This window comes from Maylandia zebra, linkage group LG1, assembly GCF_041146795.1.
Source record: "Maylandia zebra isolate NMK-2024a linkage group LG1, Mzebra_GT3a, whole genome shotgun sequence".
In the NCBI taxonomy this organism is placed as follows: Eukaryota; Metazoa; Chordata; class Actinopteri; order Cichliformes; family Cichlidae; genus Maylandia; species Maylandia zebra.
Genome location: NC_135167.1, coordinates 1,907,454 through 1,924,422, shown reverse-complemented (window position 1 = coordinate 1,924,422; position 16,969 = coordinate 1,907,454). Strand labels below are relative to the sequence as shown.

The following is a 16,969-nucleotide window of genomic DNA, read 5'->3' as shown; positions in this document are numbered from 1 at the left end:
AGGTTGGTGACGAAAGCTATCACAAAAAGTATTGGTCAGCAAAATGAATACCGTTTTCAGACACGTATTGCCAAACAGAGATGTTACAGAGCGCCATCTGGTGGACAAACTATGCAACATCAGCACTGATAGCATGGATGAAGAGTGTTTCTCCCACCTCTTCCTTACTTTTTAAATTTTTAGTCATCAGTAATTTGAGATATTTCGCCAAATAACTAATATAAGCGACATATGTCGGTAACTTGTCCCAGCTTGTATTTGTGCGGCTGTGGTACAGCTTTCCTCTTCAGAATGGAAACTTGCAGTGTTTTACTTTTCTGGATACACAGATGCACAGAAGTCTTTAAAGGCCACAAGTTACACTCATTCTCAAATGCACTGAAGCTGGGAGGTGTTCTCTGAAGGTCTCCTGTTGGTGCCCGATTCCATTTCAGCTCGACACCAACGCGCACTTGGAGGCGAATCACAGAGCTCTGCAGAAAAGTCTTTGATAGAAGGGATTTCACTCCTTTCTACATGTAACAGACCTACAGAAACACCAGCGATACACACCACCGTACACTAGAGTCACAAATGTCCTTACAGCAACACAATGCCATCCTCAGCCTTTGTGAGTCTCTGGCACACGGCGGTGCAACAACAGCAACCCTGAGACGGCCGGAGAGCTCCAGACAGCTCATCCAAGTCAAATCACTCCAAACAAGGTTCCTGTGTTTCATTAGGGACCATTTGTATGATATTTGTCAGCTGCAAGGCTTTCAAAACACAGTGTGCTCTCAAGTTCTTAACAAGATTTATGTGGTTGTGTCCAAAGCCGTGCACAGAGATGTCCTTATTAACCGCACTCCAGAGCCAGATGGATCGCTTTCCTTCACCGCGCTGCGTCACTGAATCAAACGGGGGAAAGAAATCTGCATATTGCAGAAGTTATAAGAAGAAGAATGGGGTCATTGCGTGTGTGTGTGTGTGTGTGTGTGTGTGTGTGTGTGTGTGTGAGAGAGAGAGACACGTCATGCTCAGGCTTAAGTCCAGTGGTGTAAAAAGTAGAGAAAACCTCTCAGAACAATTTACATTTTTCAAGTTGTGTCATGGCTAGACGGTCCTCACTGATCGTCTTGCCAATTTGTTGTGGTGTTTGTGTGTACTGTGTCGTGTTCTCCTCTCCATCCTGGGCATGTGTTTTTCTGCTGGAACATGTACTTCCGGAAGCCGTGGCACGGAACGGCAGTTGACCGGAGGGGAGTGTCCTAAGCTAGAATCATCGCACCTGTGCAGAATTACCTTGCCAGCGCAGACCTATTTAACGGGGCGGTTGAGTCACAACCAACGCTGGAACGTTGAACTAAACCGGGTAGCGTAGTCATGATTAGCATACCCGGTTTGTGAAGGAGAGGACGTTTTCGTTATTGAGCGTGTGTTTTTTCTCATCTGCCTCCAGGGTTCAAGGATTGGAGGAGGAGCCGGCACCAGGAGTTGTTGTGGATTATTACTGCACTGTCACCGTGAGGAGAGGTCGCCGTATCACTGCACTGCCCTTTTTGGATTATAGACTCGAACTGTTAACTCACCTTTTCACTGTAAATAAATCCACTGTCATTCTGCAAGGAGTCTCGCACCTGAGTCCTTTAATCCAATTCACCATGACAGAACGTTCCAGCCAAGTGGACTCAGCGGACTCGGCACCTTGGCGGCGCGAGCTGTCGCTCCAGGCGGCGCTACTAGAACGCCATGAGAACATGTTACAACATTTCTCCAAGGAGCAATCAGCGCTAATCCAGGTTGTGACAGAGCTAAAAGGTATGTTGCTATCTCCACCTGGAGCTGCTGGGGGGCCTTTACCAGTGCCACCTCCGATCAACGTCGCTGCTGCTTGCCCACTGCCCCCCTCCCCTCCTCCGCCACGGCGTGAACATTTGTTGCCAGTCCCAGAAAAATTTTCCGGAGATTTGGACAAGAGTAGGGTTTTTTTAATGCAGTGTGCCCTCACGTTTAGGCAGCAGCCTCAGGCTTACGCCACTGATTGTTCTAAAATCACCCTGATGGTGGAGCTGTTGACAGGTCGAGCCTTGCAGTGGGCACAAGCGGTCCTAAACTCCCAGCCTCAGATTTCCTACACTGATTTTTTGAGCAAATTTCGAAGTGTTTTTGATAAAGGAACTAACCCTGACAGTGCGGCACATAGGATGTTTGTTTTGAAACAGGGCCGGAGGAGTGTCGCTGACTTTTCGGTGGATTTCTGGATTCTTGCTGAGGAGACTGGTTGGGAGGAGACGGCGCTCCGGGGAGCTTTCTTGAACAGTCTGAACGAGGGACTGAAGCGTGAGTTGGCTTCCAAAGAATTGCCTAAAACCTTGAGTGCATTGATTAATTTATGTATTAAGTTGGACGATCACCTTCGGGAGTTCAGCAAGCGGACACCGGGAGGCGCTGGGTGGCGGACTGGATTACCGGCCCTGGAGTGGAAGGGGACGGACCCGCGGTCAGCGGAAGAGGAGGAGCAGCCGATGCAGTTAGGCGGAGCACGGTTGAGCTCCACAGATTGGAGGAAGAGACGCCAGACGGGTGAGTGTTTTGCATGTGGAAAGAAGGGACATTTTGCTGACGCATGCCCCTCTCGGGGAAACGACCAGGCCCGTCAGTACTCCCACAGCTACTGACGGGCCTGAACATGCGACCATGAACATTGCTCCCCATCTGAGTTGTTCTGCTAAGTTGGTTTTTCAATCTCACACTCACCAGTGCCGTGCATTAGTGGACTCTGGAGCTGAACAAAATTTTTTGGATGAATCGCTCGCTAGGCAGTTGGGCTTCCCCGCGGTTCCTCTCCGGGAGTCTCTTCAGGTTTCAGCTCTTAACGGCAGCCCGTTAGCGGCAATAACCCATCGCACTGTCGATCTGACTTTAGTTCTTTCTGGTAACCATGTTGAGAGAGTTTCCCTGTTTCTGTTTAAAGCCCCCGGCACCCCATTGGTCTTGGGGTTCCCATGGCTCAAACAGCACAATCCGCAGATCGACTGGGCTCAGGGACGCGTGACAGGCTGGAGCGAGTGGTGCCATGAACATTGTTTACGTGCAGCGGTGCCCAGTTTAGTGCCCCTAAATCCGGCGGCTCAGGTGAAGGCACCCGATCTCTCAGCCGTCCCTCCAGAGTACCACGACCTGGCTCAAGTATTCAGCAAAGACCTAGCAGTGTCTCTCCCGCCTCATCGCCCTTATGATTGCGGGATAGATCTGCACCCTGGCGCCCCATTACCCACCAGCCGGCTTTACAGCATCTCAAAGCCTGAACGTGAGACGATGGAGCGCTACATTACAGACTCTCTCGCTGCCGGCTTAATTCGCCCATCTACATCCCCTTTGGGGGCTGGATTCTTCTTTGTAGAGAAGAAGGACAGGTCTCTCCGCCCCTGTATTGATTTTCGGGGCCTGAACAAGATCACCGTCAAGAACAGATATCCCCTCCCTCTTCTTGTCTCAGCGTTTGAACTACTCCAAGGGGCGACTATCTTCTCCAAACTCGATCTCCGTAATGCATACCACCTGGTTCGTGTTCGTGAGGGGGATGAATGGAAGACGGCGTTTAACACCCATTTGGGGCACTTCGAATATCTGGTCATGCCATTCGGACTCACCAACGCCCCCGCTGTCTTCCAAGCAATGGTTAATGATGTGCTGCGTGACTTTATTAATCATTTTGTGTTTGTCTATTTAGACGACATTCTCATCTTCTCTAAGACTCGAGCCGAACATGTGAAACAGGTGCGACTGGTGCTGCAGCGTCTGCTGGAAAATCGACTTTTCATCAAGGGTGAGAAATGCCAGTTTCATGTTCAGTCTGTGCCGTTTTTGGGGTTTATTGTGGAGGAGGGGCGGCTACGAGCTGATCCTGCTAAGGTGAAGGCAGTGGTGGAGTGGCCCGAACCCAAGACGCGTCGAGAACTGCAAAGGTTTATTGGGTTCGCCAACTTTTACAGGAGGTTCATCAGGAACTTTAGCCAGGTGGTTTCTCAACAACTCACTTCTCCCAAACTGCCCTTTCTATGGTCTAGTTCCGCGCAGCAGGCATTTGCTCGTTTGAAACAACTGTTTTCCTCTGCTCCCATTTTGATCCAGGCTGACCTCACCCGACCATTTGTGGTGGAAGTGGACGCATCGGATTCGGGGGTGGGGGCCGTTCTCTCCCAGCGGGTGGGTGGCAAGCTGCATCCATGTGCCTACTTCTCTCGACGGCTGACCCAAGCGGAACAGAATTACGACGTGGGCGATCGGGAGCTCCTCGCCATCAAGCTGGCCCTGGAGGAATGGAGGCACTGGTTGGAGGGAAGTGAACACCCCGTTGTGGTTTGGACGGACCATAAGAACTTGGCGTATATCCAGGCAGCTAAGCGTCTTAACGCACGTCAAGCCAGGTGGGCCCTGTTCTTCACACGTTTCAATATCACTATAACCCACAGACCAGGATCACGCAACACGAAACCCGATGCTCTCTCACGCCAATTTGCACCACACACGGATGACGGAGAGAAGCAGAGACCCATTCTGCCCGCCACTTGCATCGTGGGAGCTATCACATGGGAGATCGAGAGGATGGTTAAAGAGGCCCAGCAACAGGAGCCGGACCCAGGGACGGGCCCTGACGGACGACTGTTCGTCCCCACAACGGTCCGGGGCAAGGTTATACACTGGGCCCATACAGCAAAGTTCTCCTGCCACCCTGGTAAGAACCGCACCGTGAGTTTCCTGCGACGTTTGTTTTGGTGGCCCTCTCTTCTCAGGGATGTTCGGGACTACGTTGCGGCCTGCCCTACCTGCGCTCGCAATAAGACCCCCAGTGCACCCTCTGCCAGTCCCCAAGCGCCCCTGGTCGCATGTTGCTTTGGATTTTGTCACTGGTCTACCGTCGTCATCAGGTAACACGACCATACTAACTGTTGTAGATCGTTTTTCCAAGGCGGCGCACTTTGTGGCGTTGCCCAAACTCCCGACTGCCTTAGAGACGGCTCGGCTCCTTACCGAGCATGTTTTTCGGTTACATGGGATTCCAGAAGACATTGTTTCTGATCGGGACCCCCAGTTTACTTCCCGGGTCTGGAGGGCGTTTTGTTCAGGACTAGGGGCCCGTGTGAGTTTGTCTTCAGGTTTTCATCCTCAGACGAACGGTCAGGCGGAGAGGGCGAATCAGGAGTTGGAAACCATGTTACGCTGTGTGGTTTCCTCGAACCAATCCACCTGGAGTGACCAGTTGGCTTGGATTGAGTACGCCCACAATTCCAGCACGTCGGCAGCCACTGGTGTGTCTCCGTTTGAAGCGTCGCTGGGGTACCAGCCACCATTACTTGCCATCACTGAAGGTGAGCTGGCCGTTCCCTCTGTTCAGCATCATATGAGACGCTGCAGGCGGGCGTGGCGCGCCACCAAGGCGGCTCTGTTAAGGACGACGGCGCAGAATAAGAGGTTGGCCGATCGTCGCCGCACTCCGGCCCCTGCCTATCGTGTTGGACAGCAGGTGTGGCTCTCTTCCAGGTATATTCCCTTACGAACTGAATCCAAGAAGTTGGCCCCGCGTTTTATTGGGCCCTTTTCGATCCAAGCTGTGTTGAATCCGGTGTCTGTTCGTTTGGCCCTTCCTCGCAACATGAGAATTCATAATGTGTTTCATGTTTCCCAGGTGAAACCAGCCCTTTGTGCCCGCCTTCCAGGCCCCCGCCGCCCGCCCGGGTTGTTGCCGGCGCTCCTGCTTATGCCATCACGCGGATTATGGATGCCAGGCGTCGCGGTAGGGGCTTCCAGTTTTTGGTGGATTGGGAGGGGTATGGTCCGGAAGAGCGTGCTTGGGTGCCGCGGTCTGCGATTCTGGATGATGCTATGGTGAAGGAATTCCGCCGCCGGCACCCTGACAAATTTGGTCGGTCGCCGGGAGGCTCCCGTTAATGGGGGGGTACTGTCATGGCTAGACGGTCCTCACTGATCGTCTTGCCAATTTGTTGTGGTGTTTGTGTGTACTGTGTCGTGTTCTCCTCTCCATCCTGGGCATGTGTTTTTCTGCTGGAACATGTACTTCCGGAAGCCGTGGCACGGAACGGCAGTTGACCGGAGGGGAGTGTCCTAAGCTAGAATCATCGCACCTGTGCAGAATTACCTTGCCAGCGCAGACCTATTTAACGGGGCGGTTGAGTCACAACCAACGCTGGAACGTTGAACTAAACCGGGTAGCGTAGTCATGATTAGCATACCCGGTTTGTGAAGGAGAGGACGTTTTCGTTATTGAGCGTGTGTTTTTTCTCATCTGCCTCCAGGGTTCAAGGATTGGAGGAGGAGCCGGCACCAGGAGTTGTTGTGGATTATTACTGCACTGTCACCGTGAGGAGAGGTCGCCGTATCACTGCACTGCCCTTTTTGGATTATAGACTCGAACTGTTAACTCACCTTTTCACTGTAAATAAATCCACTGTCATTCTGCAAGGAGTCTCGCACCTGAGTCCTTTAATCCAATTCACCATGACAAGTTGTTTTTTCCCCACAACAGCAAAATTAGCTCCTCATCAAAGCACACACACACACGCACATACACGCACACATACACACACGCACATACACACACACATACACACACGCACATACACACACACATACACACACGCACACACACGCACACACACGCGCACACACACACACACGCACGCACACACACATGCACACACACACGCACACACGCACACACACACGCACACATGCACATACACACGCACACACACACACACGACTCTGCAGGAATGCAACATTAGACTGAAACCTCTTGCAGCACCAACACCTACGTCCAGCACTTTTAAAATGCGAGGCTTAAACTCGGTTTCGTCAGCAGCCGTACCGACGGCCGTGAAAGCTTTTCTGAGTGTTTTTCACAGGAAAGGTCAGCTCTGTGCAGATGTAAGTGGATAATATGAATCGGGGGTTTAAAGTGTGTAAGTGTTCAACAAAAATATAAAGTGACAGCTGTGACTGAAAAAAAACAAACAAACACACTTTTGCTGCTCAAAAAAATCACAAAAACTGGTGATTTAAAGACAATCGTAACAGCTGCACAGGAGGATGTTTAAAGGTTTAAAGTTTGCATTATTAGGGGCGTGGCCTCTTTGACGGACAGGTGGATAGTGACACAGGCGGCTGCTAGCTTCACCTGAACTGGAACTCTGCACTGTGTTTGGAGCCTATTGGAGCATTTTATCGACATCATGTGACCAATAATGTGGTTACCTGACATTTCTTTGATTTTACTTTGCACTAATTACCAGGTATGTGATTTGAATCACACAGGTTACCTGCTCAGTTTACAATGTTTATGGTAAAACCAAAATATTCGCCCAAGAAAGCAAAGAAACAAAGGTCGAGTGATTCTCCAGCTCAGCTCAGCAGCATGTTCAATATATGTTTTCCACTCAGACACTCAGGAAAAATGCGCCTCAAAGACACAGTCGGGAAAACTACAGACAGCACGAGTCGGAAAACCAAGCTCAGGTGTAAAATAGAAACAACTAAAACTTTGGAATGCATGTCCAGGAAGACGAATGCAGAGAGTAAATCGTTTGTATCAGTCACTGTAACTCGGATAAATAAATGAGCGAGTGAGTGAATCAATCGTTCGATCGATACCTTTAATCGCTTTTCAGGCTACAAACAAACCTAAGCGAGGTTATGAATCCACGATGCTCGGCGATCTCAGCGCTGCCGCGCGCTTCAAACTGCTTCCCATCTTCTCCATCTGTGACGGGAGGAGGACTGGAAAGCATTCGCTGCTTCATCTGATCGTCATGGCGACTGAAAGATGGCGTCTTTAGATAAACTCAAATTAAACCGTGCTCCTTTTTTGTTGGTTTTGGGGATGTGTGGGGAATGCCCTCTGGGACCTCACCTGGTTGATGTGTCAGCCACACGAACGTGAACGCGGGACAGACGGCGAGCTGGAAAACGTGACAGCGCATTATTAACTGGTGGGAAAAACACAGGAAACACACTGCTGACACTCAGATCTGCTCCCTGCAGTGCTCTGCTGACGAGTAACAACTGCGGCGTGTATCGGTTAGCACACGCGGAGCGCCACGGCGAAGAAGACGGAGCCTCCGGTCCACCTGTCGCTCAGCCTGTGGCTTCTGATCCACTGGGGTAACGCCATCTGCTCTCACGCCAACACTGAACACACCCACACGCAGCCTTAATCGGTTTAACTGTTTTATACATGAACACGTATCCCTGACATGGTGTAAGTTCTGTCCCACAGAGGTGCGAGGCTGCAGTGAAACCTGTGATCTGCTGCAGCAGCTTCCTGTTTTTGATGCCGGGTGCTTAAAAGAGAGACGCTCATTCAGAAAGCCTGAGTTAAGATCGCACTGAAGCTGGGACCAATCACACGATCGTGTGAGGCGTTTGCAGCCACAGAGCATCCAAGTAAAACCAGGCGTCAGACGTGAGGAGAAGAGAGCGTTGGGCTGAAGTCGTGCCGCCATGCAGCCGCTGCTCTACGTGACTAACGTTTCATACGTCCCAACAATCAACACGCGCCACAGGAAACAGCGAGAGAACTGAAGAATAAATCACGGATGTGTGATGTCACGACACACACAGATCTGAGTGATTTTGGCATCAGGAGGCCGCTCTGCTCATTTCTCCCACGATCCCCTCGCAGCTCAGCGCCGTTCCCGCGGGCGTAACACGCTCAGGAGTCATGTTTACATGTCTCTTGAGGAATGAAGTTCATCCTAAGCTGCACCAACTTCTACTCTCTTCCATTCTAGAGCCGAATCTCTCTGTGACAAACTCGCCAACATCAGAGCGCATCATTAGAGGCGGGACTCACCCGCAGTTCACAAAACTGCACTCGCGATACGACATTGTTGTGATGTTGCTGGTGTAGTGGTCTCTCTGTGGGTTTTTTATTGTTTTTTGACGTGTTTGCTTCTCTGGACTGTGAAGAGCTTGCTGCATGATCTACACAAAGTAGGAGAACAGAAACATATTCCATCCATGTCAGAAGCAAACTACAGCTGACCTCCAGCATCAACTAGAAACACCAGAAACTGTCAGAAAGAAATATCTTATTGCTTCAGCCGGACCGGCTCTATGACACGCACACAAACACACAAGCGCTGTAAACCCCATCTGCATGCATGAACAGCCTGAACGCTGTCAGCTTCACTGACGGTCAGCGGCTCAGTTCACGGTGTGCAGCACGCAGCAGAGAGGAGCGGGTGACTCACCTGGTCGTCGTATCTGTAGGTCAGGAAGTGATCCTCTGTGGCGTCCTCCATGAAGCTGCCCTGAGGTGAGAGCGCGAACTCTGGCAGGAACACTGCAGTCTGACTCTCTGAGCACTGACAGCGCACACACACACAGACACACACACACACACACACACACACACAGAAAGAGGATATCAGTGAATGTGTAAATCTGCAGTTCCTCCAGTGTCCAGCAGAGGCTCCACGTTTAAAGTTCATAGAAAAAAATAAACATGTTTACAGGCGGATACACAAACTGTTCAGATTGTTAGTGCTTAAAGTTGGGGGCGTGGCCTCTTTGACTGACAGGTGGATGGTGACACAGGTGTAGCTGCTAGCTGTCTGCTAGCTTCCCCTGAGCTGGACCTCTGCACCGTGTTTGTGCTGTTGGAGCCTTTTAATGACATCATGTGACCAATAACATGGCTGCTGTGAGGTCACTGCACTAACAGACCGTCCACAGTTTTGGTGAAATATATTTAAACCTTTGTTGCACAGGAAGTTTGAGTTTTTCCTGTGAGAAATCTGAGCACCCATTAAGGTTGTGATGTTGACTCTTGCATGCGTTCAAACTGTTTGCTTCCTGTGTGCACAGGAACACGTGTGAGTGACCTCGCTGAACACATTTCCAACCACTCTGAGACCGACTTCTCTAACTGGGGGCATAAATCTGAGCCTGAGATACAATCTGCTCCTCATGGGTGTGAATTAATCTCCCTGCTGCTCTCTGCTCGCTCTTTATCAGTCCTGCTTTTATGCTTCAATATTCTTCATTACTTTGACGTATGAAAGGCGAAAGTCTCACGCTGGATCCTGAATGATAAGCATAACCCAGAGTCTGAGCAGGAGAGAGCGATAATCGGTGTAACAGGGGTGGAATCTGTGCTGCACACAGAGCAGATGGAAATAACTGGCGTGTGGCATTTACAGAGCTCCCTGGAGAGGACGGGGGGGGGCAGTGAGACTGTGAGAGTGCGAGCTTCCAGGCCACTCGAACTGTACGAGAGCGAGACGATCCACCGTTGAGATTAGTGGGAGTGGCGTCTCCTGCAGGCTTTTAAAGCCACTTAAGAGACAGACGCAGCATAAGAGCCACCGCTCTGCGTTTCCCCGAGGAGCCGGCGAGGACACACCTTCATCACTCGCCAACCTCTCCGCTCGCTTTCACACTAATCCACGTTCTCTTTATTAACACAGTTGAGGAGAATTTGGCCAAAGATGTTTGCACACGGTTCTGTATAGAAAAACAATGTATGCAGTTTTCTGTAAATCTGTTTGAGAGTAAAAACTGTCCAAATGACCACGTCAGCCGCCATCTTCAAAGACGACAACAAAACAGCAAAAAGGCGGAGTCAGTCTGCGATCAGCCTGCTGCATCTTTGCCTCTGGATCAGGTCAACGTGCTGTGTGATGATATGGTGATTAACTGACAAATCAGGGGGAAACTTACCGCTGCCCCAAAACAGAAAACTGCATCTAAATGAAGAGAAACTCAAACATCGCACATGCACATGCAAATTTGCAGCTGAGCAGCCGCCATCAAGTCATCGAAATAAGCCGTGGAGACCAAGAAACAAAGCCTCTGTAACCAAGCAACCAATTATTTTAACATATTCTTCATTTTACATAATCAAACAAATTTGTTCTATTATTAAAATCAGTAAATTTACCAGATCCTGACCGAACGTCCGACTCGGACTGACGGTGTCTGCGTTCAGAAATCAGACTGTTTGGAGATAGGCTGTCGCCCATCAGGTGACCTGTGACCTTTCAAAAACCGAGCTTGAAGACATGCTGCACGTGAACAGCCACTTAGCAGATACACCTGCGTGTCAATTTGAAGCTCCTACGTCGCCTCGTTTTCGACTTATCGCGAACACACCGTGACGACGACGCCCGCCCGGCAGGGTGGCGAGAACACGCGTCAGCCTTTTACAGCTGAGGGGTAGAAATCTCCAGAAGGTGAGAATGATGTCTGAATAGTTTTTGGGGGGTTGGTGTCAAAAAAACAAAAGAAATACTGCAGCACATTAAAAGGGCTCGAGCCTCATCCAGCGACGGCGACGCCCGGAAACACGGTCGATACGTCAGCGTAATGCTGCCCTTTTTTCCCCTTTCAGTGTCTGATTAGCGACTGTACCAGAGATTACATGACAGCTGTTGGTTCTGATTTATTGTTCCAATCAAGGTCGGCATGAGCAACACCGGTGGGCCCGACTGTCTCCCTGAAAGTGGCGTGATTTGTCATCCCAAACGAGGACTATCTCCATATTAGGCCACACACACACACTGACAGAAAGTCAAGCTGTCCTGCTGTGAGTTACTGACTCGTAGCCGTGCAGCGTGGCATAGGGCCGCTGCTCTAATTGAGTTTACACACCAGTGGAAGGAGAGTGTCAGGACAGCCGTCACACTTGCAGCTCCCTGCGGCGGCTGGTTCACGCTGGATCGCCGGCTCACTTCAGAGGAGCCAGCGCTGGGATAATAACACAAGGAGGGCATCCGCCATCCCAAAGGGCTGACCCACTGTGCCAGAGGAGGCAGCTGCTGCACAGCGTGGGATGGATTATTTGTTAAAGTCAGAAGTGAAACTCTCGTGCAGCAGGTCAGAAATCAACGCTCGGGGGGGTTGGAAGAGCAATCTGTTCGGCTTCAGCGGCTGACCTCAAATACTTAAGCTTCTGAGACGTTTTCAAGGTCAGGTCCTTTAAAAATGTATCATCCCCTTGTTCACAATGGCGTGTCCAGCGGGGTGGCCTGGGGGGGCACAGGCCACCCCCCCCCCAACCAGACTGGCCACCCCAGGTGCCACCCCAAAGGCAAAACAATAAAATTCAATCAAATATCAAATGTCCGATTATGTTTTCACGGTGACGCTCAGATATCCGATTGTAAGTGAATGCAGCATCCTTCTGCGCTATGCATCACGTTAGCAAAGGTAGGAGAGCCAAGCAGAAAGACGGCACTGCAGGAAACAATTTTTCGGTGAAAGAAAATGAGGACAGAATAAATGTCCCGGTAAGTAATATCAAGTTTGTTGAGTTTAGTAAACTTCTGCGAAATTAGAATACCAAGGAAAAAAATAACACTTAAAGAATTATTGCAGCTGTGGAATATTTCAGACAGTATGCTACTGAGGGCAGCTAACATAAGAGTTATGAGTTATAAGATATAATCTAAGTCGTAACATTGCTGTATGGAGCTGCAGATTTGGTTGCAGGTTAACATCGCTGGACTGGCCATCGGGCTTATTTGACTTATTTTTTATTTTTTTTGTAACGGCATGAACAATGAGAGGTGGTGGATTGGCCAGATGCAGGTCGATGTGTAGAAATAACTCCGTTGTTTGGTGGTGGCTATGGCGGGGCTTCCACAGAGGCAGCAGGTGGATGAGGGAAGGGGAGGCAGGAGGAGAGACCCGAGGCAGCCGCCAGTCCGAGTGTCAGGTGAACTGAACTTCAGGTAAGAAGTTATGACCTGCAGTCTATCTGGGTCAGATATGAACCAAGTTTAGGTGGAGTTTATTTTTGTTGTGCTGACTTTTTACTGTCAGTTGCAATAACTCATACTGCGTTCTAGCCAGCTTGGAGTTTTTATACAGCTGGGTGGTGCTATGATGTTACTGATAGTGAACTTTATTTTATTCATAAGGTTAGTTAGTAGAGTTGCCAACGGCTCCTTAAAAAATGGAATGGTCCGTCATTCAGAGAAAATATTACACGTTTCGTATTGAGCTGAGAAGAGACGCAGTTTGTCCCGGACTTCAGCTAGGATGGAAAAAGACACAAAGCTGGATTTATTCTGTCGTTATGCTGCACAGCTGCCTCTTCTTCTCTCATTCTCTCCCCTCCCTCTCCTGTTGCTACTTCAATCATGAAACTGATCAATGATCAGCTGATCGTCTCTCTTGTTTGTTTATCGCCCACTTTGCGCCGAAAGAGGAAACCAGCAGATGTCGTGCTAAACAACAGCAGCACGTTTAAGCTTGATCAGCTGTTGTTAGAATGTATTTAATATTAATTTCTAGTATCAGCTGATGTTTGCTGGAGCCACAGCTGTAAAGCTGCTGGTCATGATGTCAGTTTGGATATGTGGTGAGAGGGAAACATGAAACCAGGAGATGTCCTTACTGAATCATCAGAGCTGAACAGGTGATGGAGAAACAGGTTTACCTTTTAGGTGACATGAATGAGTTGAAGTTATGAACTGTTTCTGAGAGACAAATAACACCAGGATCCTTTTTTATGTAGCTGACAGCTGGTAACTGTGCAGGGGCGGGTCTAGCAAAGTGTTGCCAGGGGGGCAGGTAGGGCATTAACAGGGAGAGGTGGGCACAAAGAAATACTTTTCTTTCTTATTCTCATTTAAAATATCTCGCTTTTATTAAATAATTATCTAAATCTTACAACCAAAGTTTTTATCTGACGTAAAATGTATAGAAATCATACATATACCAAAAAGACTGTACATCACTGTCACAACAGCATTTGTTTTCATTCAAAGTCTTTATGGCTTTAATACCTGGTGGGTCGGTCTGTAGTCAAAATGCCCGATTTTCTGTCCCAGTCCAGCCCTGCAGGTTAATACTGGCAGTGTCACCATGCCAGCTGACTGTATTTCATCATCAGCCAGTGTTGTTCTTTATCAATATTACCAAAGTTTACCATAAGGCAGCATAGAAAGTATTTACTTGCTTTCAGGTTTTATTCAAATGTTAGTCTTTTCAGTTGTTTCCCCACTTTTTTCCTGTTTCAAAATCAAACACCAGTTTGTGAGAAGATTATCTTCTTTTTTTAACAGGCAGAGAAAGTTTTGCATTGGCTAATTTGTCAATTGTTTGTTACAAATGTTCGTATTTTAATATTCAAAAATGTTTTTGCCCAAAACATATGTGCACTATATGTCAGTAAAAATACTATGCAAATATTGATGTCCTTGAATGCTGAGTAAACACTGACAAAGCACTGATTGTATCTCTTGTACTTTATCAACGCAGTATCTAAAAACTTTGCACCGTAGTGGTTAAAATCTCATTCTAATAAGAGTTAAAAGTGCATTTGGTTATTAGGTTTATAGGATTATTGAATTATGGTTAATGGTTGGTAGAATTTTTTTAAACATTATCTGCCAATTAAATCTGCCACCCTTCTCCAAATCTGTGCCCCTACCTGGCCCCCCCAACAAAAATTTTCTAGACACGCCACTGCTTGTTCATGAGAACTCTCTTCTTACTTTTAATCAACTGAAAAGCAAGTTTGGTCTGACCAATAAGGATTTTTTAAAGTACTTCCAGGTAAAGCACTATATTACTTCTAAATTGAAGGATTTTAATGGAGGGTTTGGTCTTTCTCCTATAGAATCACTCATGGTAAAAACTACCCAACTAAAATGTATCACTAAAAAGATTTATAACATTCTGTCTGATCTTAGAATGGATGACTCTAACAAAATCAAGGGCCAATGGGAATCAGACGTAGGCGCTATAGATGCTGAAGCTTGGGATGAGTTGTGTTGTCGTCCTTTTAAAGCCTTGGCATCTAATTCTATTTGGGAAAGGCAGTTTAAACTTATAAATAGGCTTTATATTACACCCGAGAAGAGACACATGATGTTTCCAGCTTTGCCTAATCTCTGTAACAAATGTCAGTCTGCTGTTGGTTCCTTTTTTCATTGTCTGTGGAGCTGCCCTGTTATTCTACAGTTTTGGAGATCACTCATAGATAAGCTATGTACTATATTTAATTGCCGACTGCATCTGGGTCCAAGGACTTGCTTGTTAGGACTAAATGATGAGCTACCTGCCGGCTTTCGCAGCAAAGATCTCCTTCACATACTGCTGCACTACGCTTGAAAGTGCATTATGGTACTGTGGATTTCTGATAAGGCTCCATCTGTCAACCAGTGGCTACAGTCTGTGATATGTATTATGCCAATGGAAGCCTTCTCTACGGCACTTAAGGACAAACCTTTCCTTTTCTATCGCATATGGGACCCTTTTTTGGCCCACCTGAACACTCCTTCTGCTCAGAGGTTGAAATCGGGCTTACGGGATTTAGCCTGGCAACAAAGGGACGATTGTTAACCTTTTTCATTGTTTATTACTATTGCTGTTGGCTTTTTCTTTCTGCCTCCCACGTCCTGCTATACATGTAGATGCATCTTTGTCCTGTGTATGTATATGCTGGTGACTGCTGTTTTCCTGCTTTGCAATTAAAAGTTCAATAAAGAAAAAAAAAAAAGGAAAAAAATGTATCATCCCAGCAACATCAGCCTGTCCTCGCTGGATCAGGTTCTTTACGCTGCTTTGAGTTACTTTAATCATATACGGAGCTGCCACGTGCACCGTTTACTGCTAACTGATAACATTCATGTCTCTGTGTGTTCTCATCCATCATTGAGAGCTTAGAAAACATGGAAGTGTTGTTCATAATAAAATATTCATCAGGTTTCTCTAAAAAGGACCTGAGATGTTCCCCACAGTTCACCCTCTGTCTCTTTAAGGCCTTCTTTCCTCTGATTGGCTGCCCCTCGCCTGCTACTAAAAACATCAAATATTCTTCTTGAAACAAACTGATGATGATGATTACAACGTTTTACTTTGGACATATAAAAGAAACAAACAAAAAAATACAAATACATAGTATGGGCAGAAATCTGTGCCATCAGAAACTGAATTGGAATAAGTTAGCCCAGAGCAGGGGACAGCTGAGAGATCAGTGGGCTGGAAAAGCCAGAGAGTAAAGCTGAGTTTTTTAGCCTCGACCTGAAAGCAGAAATGGACGGCGCTCTTTTTATGTCAAGCGGTAACTGATTCAAACCGTGGAGCAGCGACTTCAGGGATAGCTCAGTAGGTAAAGTGGTCGCCCCATGATCGGAAGGTCGGCGATTCGAATCCACTTAACGGCTACCCTGAGGTACCCCTGAGCAAGGTACCGTCCCTACACACTGCTCCCCGGGCGCCTGCTTAGTGGGCTGCCCACTGCTTCACTGAGTGAATGGGTCAAATGCAGAGAAAAACAAGTAATTTCCCCATGGGGATCAATAAAGTATCCATTAGTATTATTATTATTATTATTATTATTATTCAAAGGATCTGTCACCTTTTTGTTTGAGGCGTGACCTCGGGCCGTAGGACACGAGAGACCGAGAGCTGAATGACTCGGACCATTAAGAGCCTTAAAAAGCACAGAAAAATCTTCAAGTAAATTCTAAAATGGACAGAGAGCGAGTGCAGCGAGGCCGACTCTCTGGTGATGTGACCGTAAACAAAGCTCTGCTGCACCATCTGCAAACGAGCTAAAAGAGACGGACGTGTACGAACGGCACGGATGACCTTTTCCAGATCATGGAAGATCATGAGTTTGGTGAAAACTAGCGAAGAATCCACTCATGAAGCTGAATAAATAAAAATGAAAGCAGCATCATTGAGTCCACCAGCTTACACAAAAACTAGACCCACTGAAAGCTGCGTCATTCATGCAGAAGGTGGATAACGCTGCATTAAACTGTATCCAGTAAACCCCACCCCATGGTGAGCACGCCGCTAACAGCTGAAACAGCTTTCAGTCCAAATCCAGCTCTCGTGTCTCAATCACGAAGTAAACGTCCCAGAAAGGGACGCTCCAACTAAAAAGGCCATTTGTAGCAGTCCGGGAAGACGAGGACAGCTCCACCCACAGCAAACGTCAGGATCAGCT

At 48.0% G+C, this 16,969-nt stretch overlaps 1 protein-coding gene across 2 annotated transcripts in view; it reads right to left on the bottom strand.

Moving 5' to 3' along the window:
* adamtsl3 (ADAMTS-like 3) overlaps nucleotides 1-16,969 on the bottom strand; it is a 207,539-nt gene that overhangs the window by 168,330 nt on the left and 22,240 nt on the right. For both annotated transcript variants that reach the window (XM_014411197.4, XM_014411201.4), the window contains exon 3: nucleotides 9,252-9,365. In XM_014411197.4, the coding sequence (XP_014266683.3) occupies nucleotides 9,252-9,365 (114 nt within the window). The remainder of the gene's footprint in view (nucleotides 1-9,251; nucleotides 9,366-16,969) is intronic.